The sequence below is a fragment of the Elgaria multicarinata genome, chromosome 7 (genome assembly GCF_023053635.1).
Source record: "Elgaria multicarinata webbii isolate HBS135686 ecotype San Diego chromosome 7, rElgMul1.1.pri, whole genome shotgun sequence".
NCBI lineage: Eukaryota > Metazoa > Chordata > Lepidosauria > Squamata > Anguidae > Elgaria > Elgaria multicarinata.
In genome coordinates this window covers 15,504,009-15,519,755 of record NC_086177.1, presented here as the reverse complement: position 1 = coordinate 15,519,755, position 15,747 = coordinate 15,504,009, and the positions used below count along the sequence as shown (strand labels likewise).

The following is a 15,747-nucleotide window of genomic DNA, read 5'->3' as shown; positions in this document are numbered from 1 at the left end:
GTTGTTGTTGTTGTACCATTCTTGGCAGCTTAACCCTTTGACCCATTCCTAGGTACATTATGACTTTGGGCTAAGGAATATATTGTCAGTATTGCGGACCTTGGGAGCAGCCAAAAGATCAAATCCTGATGACACGGAATCCACGATCGTAATGCGTGTTTTGAGAGACATGAATCTTTCTAAGCTGGTAAGCATGAAATTGACATATCTGAAGACTAAAACATCACTGGGACCCCTTTTTTTGGGGTGCCCTGACCCTCAATTATGGTGGGTGACAATGAGGTATCAACAGTCACTGGGGTTTGGTGTTGTGCTGCACACTTCCTTGATTCTGCAGGGCTGTCGTGGGCTGGCTGCTGGCCCAGATACCTAAAAGGTATGTCAGGAATGGGCATTGGCAGTATGTGGGCTGACCTGGAAGTCAGATGTGGCTGTTGGAGTAATGTGAGGAGGTGAGGGATAGTGGCTAGCTGGACAGTCAGAAATCTTGAATCTCTAGCTAGAGACAGAGTAGGAGAAGGGAGGAGGAGGAGAGTGCAAGTGTGGGTGAGTATGGGGAGAACTAGAGCAAAAGCTGGAGGTAGAGCAAGTTGGCAGTAAAACAGACTGGATAGGAGAAAGCGAAAGGGAGGGCTGGAGTCAACAGATACAGAGAAGAAAGGGAGCAGAGAGAGCAGGAAGTACAAAGGCTGGAGGACAGCAAGATACTCAAGCTGCTGGTAGGAGGAGAAGGAAGTTCTCAGAACATCTGTTGATGCTGTGGGTATGGCTATGGGCACAGGGTCATCTTGAGTCCCTTCACCTTGGAGAACACAGACACACCCACGCACCCACTCACTATTACTGTAAGGATTACTCAGACAAGGGCATCTTCATGAATTTGCTTAGGGTGAAGAAGGAGAAGACCTCTCCATTAAAATAAATAAGGAAAGACCATTCCATTATGATGAATTTCCCTTTGCCCAGGGATTCTCTGAGATAGACCAGCAATTAACTGATCACAGTTGATTTCCCTGGAGCAGTGTCAACTAAGATATGCTGGTCCTATCCTGGTTTTTCAGGAACTGGATTTTCCAGAACCAGTCTTGGAGACCAAGCTTGACTTTTACTTCAAAATATCAAATATTATTTACATGATAACAAGATATGGCATGAGAGCATATAACATAAAAATAAGAAGTGGTAGCTGTACCAAACAAAGTACATTTTTGTAAGTTCCAGGAATTGTTTCAGGAGCATGCCTGTCTTTAAAAAAACTAACACACAAGGGGAAATGTATGATATTCCTGACTTGTCCTAAAAGATGAAGAGAAGTTGAGATGAGGACAGGTGTTCTTATCCTGAGATCTCTCAGCTTGGTCCCTAGTATTTATGTGATTCCTGATGAGCTGCTACATGATGCTGAACAAAGAAAAATATTCAGTACTCTTTAACAATAGACTATTATTTTTACAAAATTTTCCGCTATGATCTGGGAGCAATATATTTATATCATTTCTCGGTCAGTATTTCAGAACCACAGATTTTCTTTTAAGTTCATAAAACAGGATTGTTAATTTAAGGTAATTTCTGAGCCCTTCCTTGACTTTTACTTGTCAATGGGTAAGCTTAACTGTGAAGTGCTTTCAATTCTATTCAGTCTTCAAAAAATTTCATCTCATCTTCACTCATTTATGTCATAGGCAGAAAATATTAACAATACTACCTTTACTGTCTAACCAGGTAGCCTTCCCTTGCTCTTTCCTTATTTGAACCATATGCTATTCTCCACCCCCCTGAGACTAGGTGGAAAAAGTTCAACCTTATTTTTCACTTATCACTTAATTTAAAAATAGCAGCCTAAGAGCTGGAAAATACAGTGAAAAATTACAGCGTGAATAAAAAAAAATTGTATCAAAATAATTCAAGTTTAATATGGGAGTGCTGTGAATGTTTTACCTTCTCTTTTATGAGAGAAGGCAACAAAATATTAATACATAATATTGTTTGTTATGCAGGCTGTTGTAGTAAGAATCTTGTGAGATTCAGAAAGGCACATTTATTCATTTAACATATTTCTTGGCTGCTTTTCAGGGTAAGAGTCTTCCTAAGGAAGCATACAACAGTAAAGCACGTAATAAATCTGATATGGCATTAAACTGGTAAAACACTATAAAAACAGTAAAAACACAATAAAAGCAGCAGCAGACTTTCTAAAACAAACAGCAAACACAAAGGTGCCAGAATAAAAATGATTAAACTAGTACAAAGACTTCGGGGGGGGGGGGGATGAAGCTAATAAAAACAATGAATTTAACAAGCGTCCATATTTTCTCTAATACCCATGATGCTGCCCTGCAAGGGGAGAAGTCCTCTAGTGCTAGAAACTGAAAAAGAGGTGAAACTCAGATTTGTTTGACAAGACAGTAAGCTTCATTTGACAAGTGTTTTATTGCACGCTCATTACTGGGCACTCACAGAGTTTGCTCAGGTCCCTCACATGACCTCATCTGCCTCCCACGTGCCTTCCGCCCCTTCTGGCCTTCCTTGCATGACAAAGAAAACCCTCGTTAAGTCTGATGTTTTTTTAAACTCGGAATTGCAGCGCCATTAGAACAGCGGACTCAATGGGCCTTGTGCTCGTTCTGTACTTTCTCTTTTGAAAGAGGAAGTAACTGAGGAACGAAAACACTGGGGGAGAGAAGCGAAGGTAGGGAACCTGTTAACCCCAGGTGTGATAGAGCTTAGTGTCTCCTTGCGATTTGCCAGAAAGTATGGCAGGCGTGGCTTTGAGGTGGCCCAACTCCAGCACCCATGACACCTGAGATAGGGCTTTCCTTGTCATGGCACCTTACCTATGGAATGCCTTTCCCAGGATGGTTTGCTTGGTGCCCACTCTAATGACTTTTTGGTGCCAGACAACAATCTTTTTAATTGCTTAGAGTGCAATCCTATGCAAGTTTAGACAGAAAAAAGGACTACAACTCTCAGCATCCCCCATCCATCATCATCATCATCATCATCATAATGGCAATTATTAAGGTTTTATTTCACTCTGGTGATTTTATGTTTCCTTTCCGTCTTGCTGTTTTTATATCATTGTTTTAATAGTATATTTTATGCTTATATTGGGGTGGTTCAGACAACAGGCTAAGCCACGGTTAGGCCACTAAACCTTTTGCAGCGAATGGTTAGTGAGTGCGTTTAAAGTTTAACCATGGTTACATAGCCACCATGGTAAGGAATGGTTCACATGACATGCTAAGACACAGTTTACATGACACACTAAGCCATAATGTTTAGCTCAAAATGCTTAACCACCATGGCTTAGCGTGTCATCTGAACAGGGTAATTGTTAATACGTTTATTTCTGTTAGTTGCCCTATGAGTAGCAATACTGCAGGGTGGCATATCAATCTTTGAAAAGTCTGTGTGAATGCTTATTGCAAATATATTCTTTTGGTATGTTGGAATGCTGAATGGAGAAATAGGTTAGAATAATATATGTAGTAAGGTATTTTTAGGCCATCCTTTTGTCTTAAATTGTGCTTTCAAAATAACTTCTGTAGCAGATTACTACTTATCCTCTGATTTGCTTAAAACAGCTGTGCGTATTAAATCCACATTCTGTTGCTCAACTAGTATTTATCTCTCTCTTCCTGGCTTCTTTAGTATCCCTTTTTTTTGGCATAATTTAGTATATATTCTCATCTCAGTTCTCTCTAAGCCACCTTGTCTGTCATATTTTTTTGCTTTCCTCTTTGGCTACAGCTGTCATCCAAATGGTTTCTGAAACTTAGTTTTTCACTCACAATATACCTGTGTCTATGAAGCCACCACGAGCACCCTTTTTGGTGGAAAAGCAAGATATAAATTTAATAAATAAAGTAATGAAATTAATGAAAGACGGTAGATGCAGACTGATTGCCTTTGCTATGCACTTTGTATCTCCGGATCTTTCTCCTGATGTTCACGATCGTATCTCGGCATGTCTTTCAGATATCTCAGCTTGGTTGCTTCATCGTCGTTTGAAACTTAATATGGCAAAGACTGAATTGCTTGTTTTTCCTCCTAAACCTTCTCCTCATCTCTCATTCTCTCTTACTGTCAATGATGTTACACTTACTCCAGTCAAGGAAGCTCGTAGTCTTGGCTTTATATTTGATTCCTCGCTCTCCTTTATTCCTCATATTGAGGCAGTAGCTAAATCCTGTCGTTTTTTCCTGTATAATATTGCCAGGATTCGATCATTTTTGTCTGTCTCTTCTGCCAAGACTCTTGTTCATGCATTGGTTATTTCTCGGTTGGACTACTGCAACCTTCTTCTCACTGGCCTTCCTTCTTCTCACATCAGTTCATTGGTTTCTGTTCACCACTCTGCTGCTAAGATCATCTTCTTGGCTCACCGCTCTGGCCATGTTACTCCACTTCTGAAATCTCTTCATTGGCTTCCAATTCACTTCAGAATCCAATATAAACTTCTCCTGTTGACCTACAAAGCTTTTCACTGTCTAGCTCCTTCCTATCTTTCCTCTCTCATCTCACACTATTGCCCCGCTCGTGCTCTTCGCTCCTCTGATGCCATGTTTCTCGCCTGCCCAAGGGTCTCTACTTCCCTTGCTCGGCTTCGTCCATTTTCTTCTGCTGCCCCTTATGCCTGGAACGCTCTTCCAGAACATTTGAGAACTACAAGTTCAACCACAGCTTTTAAAGCTCAGCTAAAAACTTTTCTTTTTCCTAAAGCTCTTAAAACTTGATTTTGTTCTGACTTTTATACTGTTAGTTTTACTCTACCCTGTGCCTATTTGGTGCATTCTCTTCCCCTTCTTATTGTTTTATTATGATTTTATTAGAATGTAAGCCTATGCGGCAGGGTCTTGCTATTTTATTGTTTTACTCTGTACAGCACCATGTACATTGATGGTGCTATATAAATAAATAAATAAATAAATAATAATAATAATAATAATAATAATAATAATAATAATAATTTGCACTCTTTCTCAAAGATCTTTCAAGCATTAGAGCTGAGCTCCTGTGTCACAAGCTTCCAATGTCTCCAAATTCTTTCATTTTCAATTTATCTGCCTCTCTTTTCCTTACTGTTCTTGCCTTGACTATGTTTCAGTTTTTCTTGCAACTTCCTTTCTCTTGCCTATCAGTGTTCCCCTCTTTCCTCTCCAGGCTGCTGAGACTAGAAAGTATGCATGATCTTTGCCAGCAGTGCAGTGGAAATGTTTGTATATTGGTGAGTTGAGGCTCTTCTGTGTAATATGTAATTGTGAATTCAGCAGCACTATGTTATTAGGTATGTTAATAAGAACTGTGTGATAAAAAAAATAGTAACCTTTCCAATGTGCTTTTTTTTTGGGTGGTATTGATAGATTGATGAAGATGAACCTTTATTTTTGAGTCTGATTGAAGATCTTTTCCCAAGTATTCAGCTTGACAAGGCAGGCTATCCAGAACTTGAAGCTGCCATCAGCAAACAGGTAATTCTAACCAATGCTTTGCCTGACTGAAAGCCTCTTGCTAAATTAATGAACCTCTTGAAAAACCGCATCAACTGCAAATTCCCAATGCAAAAATAAAACAGAAAGGAGTCAAAATAATCTGTCCAACGACTGAATAAAAATACCGGTACGGGGGAATTCTTCATTTTGGTTTAGAAATGAATTTGTCGAGCAGGTTAGGTGTGTGTATGCGCACACCCAAGAAAATACCCTGAATCTGAGGGAGCTTAAGCTAGAACAGGAAAAATGTAGAAAACACTTGAATCTGGTGTTTGTAGTCTGTAGAATGTGATGTTAGGCGTTCATATGTTACCATGTTAAAATGCCTTGTTTCATATGTGGGTGCAAAGCTCATAATTAAGGGTGCAATCTTGTACTCGGTTTTCACCAGCTAAGAGGCAGGGAGATTCATGTCAGATATGCTAGTTGAACTGTCCAGATACACCGTTGGAACACTTCACCGGTGTAGCTGTCCTACTGGTGAAGATGCACTGGCAGAATGGCCAAAACGAAGTGGGGGATGGGGGACACACAGGGAGGAGAACACCTGCACTGTATCTTTTGCCCCTCCAGACCATAGGCCCCCAATGATAGTGCAACATTATATCAGCCCCAGATTTAATGGAAAGAATTTCCTTCCATTGACTCCATTAGGTGTGTGTGTGTGCTTAACTAAGTTCAAAGGGGCGGGGGTACTTCAACGCATGTAAGGGGCATGGGGTGATGTGCTTTGACCCTGCCCCTCATGTGCCTGTGAATTCTGGCCTATCCCCCCTTCTGTTGCTCAGAGGGAAGGGCTGAAGGGGTCTTCTGTTTGCAATTGCCTGAATGCGAGCAGAAGCCTCCGTACAATTGGGAACCCTAATAATACAGAGTTTCTCGTTGCACAGAAGCTTCTCATGTTCCAGCCCCCTTCCAATTATCCTGCACAACATGGGCAGGTTGGGGACTGGAGCAGGCAGGGATGAGGATGTTGGGAAGGGGTCCTCCTGGCCCTTTTCATGCTTTGATGTCCCCGGTGCAGGCCTAGTGCTTGAACAGGGCTTCCGTGTAGGTGAAATGATCAATAACACGATTCTTGGTGGTCATGGCAGGTAGAAGATGCTGGCTTAATTAATCACCCCCCATGGAGACTGAAAGTGATCCAGCTGTTTGAAACGCAAAGAGTGAGGCATGGCATGATGGCTCTGGGGCCTAGTGGAGCAGGAAAAACCACATGCATCCACACTCTGATGAAGTCTATGACAGGTATGGAAAACACCTATGCATGTTCTCCAAATCAGTAAATGGATACTTTTTTTTTTAATGATGTCTCTATGGCAGCACGTGGTCCAAATTGTCTGATCTTGCCCAATGAATAGTTGTTTTTGGAACTTTATAGTGACTGATTCTGCAGATAATAAGGTTCCCTTGTTTGAGGAATGATGATAGTGTACTAGACGTGGTGGCAGAAGTATATTGCTCTGATGGCAGCAGCAGAAACCAAAGAAATCACATAGAATCATAGAATCATAGAATAGCAGAGTTGGAAGGGGCCTACAAGGCCATCGAGTCCAACCCCCTGCTCAATGCAGGAATCCACCCTAAAGCATCCCTGACAGATGGTTGTCCAGCTGCCTCTTGAAGGCCTCTAGTGTGGGAGAGCCCACAACCTCCCTAGGTAACTGATTCCATTGTCGTACTGCTCTAACAGTCAGGAAGTTTTTCCTGATGTCCAGCTGGAATCTGGCTTCCTTTAACTTGAGCCCGTTATTCTGTGTCCTGCACTCTGGGAGGATCGAGAAGAGATCCTAGCCCTCCTCTGTGTGACAATCTTTTAAGTATTTGAAGAGTGCTATCATGTCTCCCCTCAATCTTCTCTTCTCCAAGCTAAACATGCCCAGTTCTTTCAGTCTCTCTTCATAGGGCTTTGTTTCCAGACCCCTGATCACCCTGGTTGCCCTCCTCTAAACAAGCTCCAGCTTGTCTGCATCCTTCTTGAATTGTGGAGCCCAGAACTGGATGCAATACTCTAGATGCTAACCAGGGCCGAATAGAGAGGAACCAGTACCTCACGTGATTTGGAAGCTATACTTCTATTAATGCAGCCCAAAATAGCATTTGCTTTTCTTGCAGCCATATCGCAAGGATATGGCTGCATTCCTAAGGATGATATGATAACTAGGGAATATATGGGAAGGGTAGCAGCAAATGGATATCAGAAGGAAGATGAGAATAGATAAACATTATTTAATGGCATTAATTCCAGATGTTCTTCTATTTTTTAAATGCAAGAGTTCAAATAAATAGAAATCATTCCATCAGAATATGATCAGAGGATAATAAATGAAATTGTGCATTAGGTCCTATCAAAATGGCTAGTTTGTGCTGGGTTGGCTGGAGAATTGCTAGGACTGGTCCCATAGGCCCCTAGCTCCGGATCTATTTCACTGGTGCCTGGATTTATACCCCAGAGCCTTTAGTGTCCATTGGTCCCAATAGCTTTTTTTTTTTTTTTTAGCTCAGTTGCCGTGACATTAACTCACATAGTGCATCACACCCCACTCTAGATCTCTCTGTGTATGGCAATTAAGTCTTTTCCATTGCTTAGGGAAAATCTGGGGCAGAGTGGAAATTAACTGAAGAATTTATTTTATTTGAGATTATTTGGATGACATATTAATTGGCTGGCTTTGCCTCCTCTGAAATTTAAATCAATACATTTATTTAGGGTAAAATTTATTTACCCTAAATAAATCCTAGTAATGATTTCTTCATTCACATATATAGATATAAATCAGCATATGCACATAGTATGTATATTTGTGTCCTATGAGTCCCCAAATCTTTTAAGAACCTAGCAACACCCTTTAGCTCATTCTGAGGTAGGTTAAACCTCAGACCACAGATGCCACAGGTTGAGCAAGAGGAACAGATGGCAATATAGTATTGATGCAGGATTCATCAATAGGGCCAACTTAGTGGATAACTGTGATGGCCAATAAAACGATGTGTGATGCTCATGAGTTGGGATTTTTTTTTCTGTGAAAGACTCCCCTCCTTTCTCCCAAAGAAAGGATCTGTACTCAAACAGAGCTTGTGATGAAACCTGTGAGTGTCAAACATCGGGGTAAAAACTAGCAGGCAAGGAAAGAGACCAAATGCTTAAGAAATGGCTGTTAAAGCAGCTATATCTTAGGGATTTCTCCTTCCCTCTTAACTCCCTAAAGTCAGAACAAACACACACATACAGGCTTTCCAGTTAACCTACCAGCTTAGAATGTATATCATTACCTTTTCAGTGGCTTGTCTAAATTGTTCTCTTTGCTTAAATCATTTTTCCATCCAGTCATGGAGCTGAGCAGCCCAACTGTGCCAGGAAGGATGCTTTGTGACCCTTAGATTGTGGTGACCTCATTGCTGACTTCACAATGCCAAGCTTTCAGCTAACAGTTTACTGTACTAGTTGTGTATCTTATTTCAAGGCCTACTTTCCTGTGCCATGTAAACAATACTCTTCAGTCCCATGTTTATTTGGAGTAAATACCACACATTTGTTGATAATGGCTAAAGCTAATTAGAATTTGTACAAAAGCCATAAACACTGAATGAGAAAGATGAACATTTTTACCAGTTTAATTCCCTGGAAGGTGGTTAGAATTGTAAGGAATACAAGGAACCAGTTACCTAAGGAGGTTGTGGGCTCTCCCACACTAGAGGCATTCAAGAGGCAGCTGGACAACCATCTGTCAGGGATGCTTTAAGGTGGATTCCTGCATTGAGTAGGGGGTTGGACTTGATGGCCTTGTAGGCCCCTTCCAACTCTGCTATTCTAGGATTCTATGAATAAAATGTTAGGGGTGCAATCCCATGCACATTTAGACAGAAAAACAACTCCTAGCATGCCCCATCCAGAGCTGTAGGACTTCTTTCTGTCTAAACATGCATAGGATTGTGCTTAACTGGCATTTGTGGGCAATGCCTATTTGTTCATGCCTACAATATCTAGGTAGTTTTGTAATTGTTTTAAAATGTTCTTTAATAAGGTGCAGGATGAATTTATTATTTTAATAATTTTATTTATTACATTTCTATACCACTCAAAAGCCAGAGCTCTTTGGGCAATTCACAACAATTGAAACCACAAAATACAGTATAAAATACAGTATAACATTTGAAAGTTTAAAACTACAGCATTAGAGTAAACCAAAATAAAACCTAGCAGCAATGCAGAGATTTAAAATACAATAACAGATTTAAAACAACAGAAGCTAAAAGACTAAAATGCCTGGGAAAATAAGGTCTTCGCCTGGCACCAAAAAGAGTACAAAATAGGTGTCAGATGAGCCTCTCTATGGGATCATCTACACCAAGTAGGATATAACACTGTGAAAGTGGTATGAAAGCGGTATATAAAAGGCAGGAGCCACACTACTGCTTCATAGCACTATTGAAGTGCAGGATCTACACTACTGCTTTATAATGGTACTGAAGTGCACTGACAACTGTTGGAGCCCATGACACATCTACACCAAGCAGGATATAACACTATGAAAGTGGTATGGAAGCGGTATATAAAAGGCAGGAGCCACACTACTGCTTTATAGCAGTATTGAAGTATACTGCAGGATCTACACTATTGCTTTATAGTGGTACTGAAGTGCACTGACAACTATTGGGCCCCACGACACATCTACACCAAGCAGGATATAACACTATGAAAGTGGTATATGGTATGTGTCAATGGGCCCCAACAGTTGTCAGTGACCTTCAATACCGCTATAAAGCAGTAGTGTGGCTCCTGCCTTTTATATACCGCTTTCATAGTGGAATATCCTGCTTGGTATAGAGGAGCCCTAGGAAGCTCACTCCCTAACCAGGGTGCCACAGCAGAAAAGGCCCTCTTCTTGGTAGCCACCCGCCTCACTTCCTTTGGCAGAGGCTCTGGAGAAGAACTGCTGAAGATGATCTTAGCTGAAGATAATCTAAGTGATTATATATCTGTATATAAACACATGCACCACTTTAACTTTTTTTTTAAAACAAATGGCAGATAGCTTTCTGAAGAATGATAAGAGACCCGAATCAGAGAGCTTGAACCAGTGTCTAAAATAATATGTGCATCTGTTTGAAGTGTAGATCACACCTTAACCTGAAGCACGTATGAACAGTATTAAATTTCAAGAACAAACGAATATATACAGTGCCAGACTTTTGCAAGTCCCCAGATATTGTTGGACTGCCATTTGGCATTGCCTGCTTTGCATGCAAAAGATCCCCAGTTCAATCCCTGGCATTTCCAGGTAAGACTACGAAAGTGTCAGTGTCAGCAATACTACGCTAAATGGACTCAGTTTAAGGCTGCTTCCTGTATCTTGGGGATCCAAGGTTGGGGATGATGGGAGTTGTAGTCCATCACAGATGGAGGGCGCTGGGTTGGGGAAGGCTGCTCTATATTTATAAGTAATTTTAACATTTCCAAGAAATGTGGCACCACTGAAATGAATTGGACTGCAAATTCAGATTGGCACATTAGCGTAATGCTATGCTACATTGCCTGAAATCAGTGTCGTCATCATCATCATCATTTTTTTAAATTGACTCTTACAGATTGTGGGCAGCCCCACCGTGAAATGAGGATGAATCCTAAGGCCATCACTGCACCTCAGATGTTTGGACGGCTTGATGTTGCAACCAATGACTGGACAGATGGGATTTTCTCCACACTTTGGAGGAAAACGTTGAGAGCTAAGAAAGGTACTTGCAATCTGAGGGCAGGCAGGGCTTTGATATAAAGAGAACTATCACCAGGGCTTCCTCCGCTAATAGAAGTGCTTTTTGCATCACAATGCTGCAAAATATCCTGGAGTCCAGAATTTCTCCTCCTTTCTCCCCACTTGTTATAAAAGCAACCCAGCCTGTCTTCATCACCACAGCAGTGTCTTAATGGTCAGGGAGCCTTTGGGTCCTTGTTAGGAAGGGACAGAAGGAAATCGTGGTGCTAGCAGATGGGATGGCCTTAGAGCAGTGGTTCCCAGCTGTGACTGCCAAGCTATGTAGCTTCTTTGTAGTCACAGGAGGAAGACATTCTCTAAGTAAATAGGTTTTATTATGCAAACCACATGAGATCAACAGTGCTTCAGGTTACAGACCTAATCAGCCTCCAGCAACACAGAGCTAAGTTCTCTAGTCAGCTTTGCACAATAGTGATTAGACTACAAGAACTTCCCTTTGGTGAATAGATTAGTCTATGATGTTGTGATGAAACCTGAGCAGCTTTCTCACTCCTGCCCTTAGGGAGGGTCTTCTCTTAGGGACTTCTTTTGAGTGGCCAGCCCTTTAGAGTTCCTGAAGTTGCTCCTTCCTCTTAACCCAATATTTGATTTTTGGGTCTGTCACTCCCAGCTCCTGCCCCATTGTAAGATCCTGTATTTCAATGGATGGAGAGGTTTCTGCCTGGGTTTGATCCAGGTTTTTTGGGGTGCTTCTCCAGAGATGTGAAGCTCAATCCTTACACCAGCCTTGGGTCTCCAAGATGATGTTGGGGTCCGACTCATCATCCTTGACCACTGTCCATGCGGACTGGGGGCCTTGCTAGACCTACCTTTGAATCCAGTTGGGAGGAGGGGCCAGCCCACGCTAAAAGTAGCGCAGGCCTTCACCCCTGTCTACACGTAAGACGTGACGGGCTGCAGGAAGGACCCGTTGCGTCCGCCATTTTTTTTCAGTTTAAAAGGGCCATGTGTGCAGGAGCGCAACAACGATAAACGTAGGCTTTTTAAAAAAAGGGTTCCCCATTCCCCCCTGCCCCCGATTTCCCCACCCTGGCCACTATACTCCCCACCCACCCGTGATCTCTGATCCCCCCTTCCCCCCTGGCTCTGTTTTCCCCCCATCCCCCCGCTCCATTTCCTCCCCATCTCCCCACCCTGCCCTGATGGCCGCAGCACTCCTGTGGAGTGCTGCGCGCTGTCCGCTGCTTTCCCCAGCTACTCATGAGTAAATGCAGTAGCCGGGAAAAGTGGTGGAATGGGCTACACGCCCATGGTCTCGGGCTCAGCATGAGACCGTGGGAAATACTGGGCCACAACCAGTGCCGGTTGCAATCTGAGGGAGGGTTACCCCTGCCTGTGCCCGGGATCCCCTGTGCGTCATCTGGATGCATGGGCTGGCCCAGGGCTCGCACTGGGTTTCCCCGTCATCTAGCAAGGCCCTGGATGTGATGTGAGTTGTAGTCCAGCAACATCTGGGAAGACCACCAGGATCAGAGAAGGCAGTATAGGGGGAATTTCACATGTCCTCTCCTCCTGTGGGAAAAACCCTCTTCTGAAGCTAGTATTTCCTTTGGGTTGGGGGGAAATCATCAATGGAGGATTATCTCTTCCCACCATGCAAAAGAAGAGGGAACACCCAATTTTGTATCCCTTTTGGCTGCTATGCAGCCTTCCTGTGCCATGTACAGTGCAAGCTCCCTTTCTTTAGGTTCTTGAATAGCCTGCTTGTTTGCAGATGAATAATAGGTGTTTTCTGAGAGCCACGATAAATGTCTGGGTTCTCTGAAGCCTATAGTGCAAGACCCCTGAAGCTGTATCTACCTGCTGTGTCAGGGTTGAAAGGAACAGCTGTGCACTTTGAATGTAGCCAGAGAAAGAGGTTCCCAAAATGTTGAACTACTGTATCTGAAGGCCAAACTAGAACTGGCATAAAACACATTTTTCCATCAAACCTGCAGGATTTTAAGAAAAGCAGATTGCATCAGCTGGTGATTATTAGTGCAATTGGAGCAGACAGAGGAGGGGGAATTTAACCCTTTCTTCTCCTACTGTGGTATTGAGGATGGTGGGAAGAGATGATCCTGCATTGGTGCCCATAGGTGCTTTCCCTCTACCTGAAAGGAAATACTAGCTTCAGAAGAAGGATTTTCCATAGGACCACATTAGGGAAAGGGAAGTTAAATTCTCCCTACCCTGCCTGCTCTGATCCCATTAAATATCACCCTTTCTACAGGTACTGCTCTTTTCATTTAACTCTCCCCTGCAGTTTATATAAAATAGAAAATTCAGCCAGTCACCAAAAGACCTTGGGAGTTTGTTTGGGGGGGGGGGGGATAAAATAATAACAAAAGTCCAACTGGCAGATAAGGCTGCGGTTGAAGAGCTCTTTCACAAGGACAAAGTCATTGGTTAAAAATGATTAAAATATTTCAAAAAACACTTAGAACGCTCTGAGTTCTTGGAGTTCCTGGAGACGCTGCTGCTGCAGCTCCGATGCCGGAAGCCGGAAACTGCAGTTTATATGCAAAGACTCATTTAACGTAATGTCAAGTTTGCCCTTGAGAGAAGCAGTTTTAATAATCTCCAGAGGTGCCACTTTTGCTTTTTTTTTTTTGCTGCAGTGGGACTTGGAGTACTTGCCTACTTGTTGTCACCCACCTGCTCAACCTATATATTTGTAAATAAACAGGAATTACAACCCTGCAAGTCATCAAGACTTTCCCCTCACTAGGAAACTTACCCTGTAAATGGTGCCCTGGAACATTGTATTGTTTGGGGGAACAGTCTGTTTGACCAATTGCTACATAAGCAGAAGTTACTTTAAGAGAATTTATTTTCTGTTTAGGACTTTAACTACACAATTAAAAAAAAACTGATGATTTTTTCCCAATAATATGTTGTTTACTCTGAGAAGTGTTAACAGTGCTGTTGCAATTAAGATGTAATCTCCATTTTCAGCTTGTGGGAATTGCTGGACAGAAACCAAAGTAAGGTGCGAATGTAACTTGGGCTTCTTCCTTTTTTGTTTGTTTTGGGTATCCCACCTTTTCTCCAAGAACCTCAAGTTTTGATTTTAGTTTCACAGCAACCATATGTAGTAATTTATGCTGAGAGATGGTGACTTGCCTAAGGCAGGGGTGGGCAGAAGGTAGATCTCCAGATGTTTGGGACTTTAACTCCATGAAGTCCCTGCCAGCACAACCAGTAGTTAGAAATGCTTGGAACTGAACATCTGGAGATCTACTGTCTGCCCACCCCTAGTCTATTGAACTTCATCATTATGTTGGGATTTGAACACTGATATCACACAACCAAGCACAACACTTGCCATAGAGTATGCTGGCTATACCTCTTAGTCGTGTTTAATTCTATGCAAGAGTGTCAAAATTAAAGGGACACAGAAGGTTCTGTCATATAGCCTCAAAGTTCTACTGCTTATAAAATATGATACCTTTTGAGATAATAAGTTGAAACTTGGCATCCATGATCTACCAATCTGGGAAAATGTCAAAGTGATCTAATATAAATTGCTACAGATGCAACCAGTTAAAAAGTGGTGAAAACTGAAACATCTGTTCTTTTTACTCCAAGCTGTGGCTTGACTTATCACCTACTCCTTTCAAAATCTGGTGAAAACGTCTGATGTTCTTTATTCAGGCTTGTCAAAGAGTTGTGCCTTTCTTTGGTTTGGTGAAATTCTGAGCTTAAAAATTATCATTTTTTATGCCCCATAAAAACCTATTTATTTATTTATTTATTTATTACATTTCTATACCGCCCAATAGCCGGAGCTCTCTGGGCGGTTCACAAAACCTATGACAGTAACTGCTAGCAAAGTTAAGTCAGGCAGGCTCAGTTTCATTCTGAAGCTAGAATGCTGAAGTAAAATATCATAAATTGTGCTCGCTTACAAGCAACAAGCAAGGGTCAACTCAAAGGAGGATTCCTTTAGCAAGGTTCAGATGCTTCATAAAGTGATACAGACCCAGGACAATGTGGGGTATCTTTATTGATCCCAGGCATCCCTTTCCCCCATCTGGATTTGGGCCTGAAAGGCCCAGGAAAAGTGTGGATAAGAACATAAGTGCCATGCTGAATCACACCAAGGGCCCATCTAGTCTGGCACTCTGATCACACAGTGGCCAACCACCTTTCGACCAGGGACATGGTGCAGCAGCACCCTCCCACTTATATTCCCCAGCAACTGGTGCACACAGGCTTACTGCTTTGGATACTGGAGGTAGTACATAACCTTCAGGTTTAGTAGCCATTGATAGCCTTCTCCTCCAAGAATTTATTTATCCCTTTTAAAGCCATCCAAATTGGTGGCCATCACTACATCCTGTGGTACTGAATTCCGTAATTTAACAATGTGCTGTGTGAAGAAGTACTTTTATTTGTCCTGAATCTCCCACCAATCAGCTTCATGGGATGACCCTGGGTTCTAGTATGGCCTATAAAGCCCTATATGGCTCGGGTCCAGTTTATCTGAAAGACCGTAT

At 42.2% G+C, this 15,747-nt stretch overlaps 1 protein-coding gene across 1 annotated transcript in view; it reads left to right on the top strand.

The window, feature by feature from the left end:
• The window catches only part of DNAH5 (dynein axonemal heavy chain 5), a 190,999-nt gene that overhangs the window by 106,260 nt on the left and 68,992 nt on the right, over nucleotides 1-15,747 (top strand). Inside the window, exons 39-42 of the mRNA XM_063130232.1 lie at nucleotides 53-187; nucleotides 5,364-5,471; nucleotides 6,587-6,740; nucleotides 11,082-11,228. Coding sequence (XP_062986302.1) covers nucleotides 53-187; nucleotides 5,364-5,471; nucleotides 6,587-6,740; nucleotides 11,082-11,228 — 544 coding nt within the window. The remainder of the gene's footprint in view (nucleotides 1-52; nucleotides 188-5,363; nucleotides 5,472-6,586; nucleotides 6,741-11,081; nucleotides 11,229-15,747) is intronic.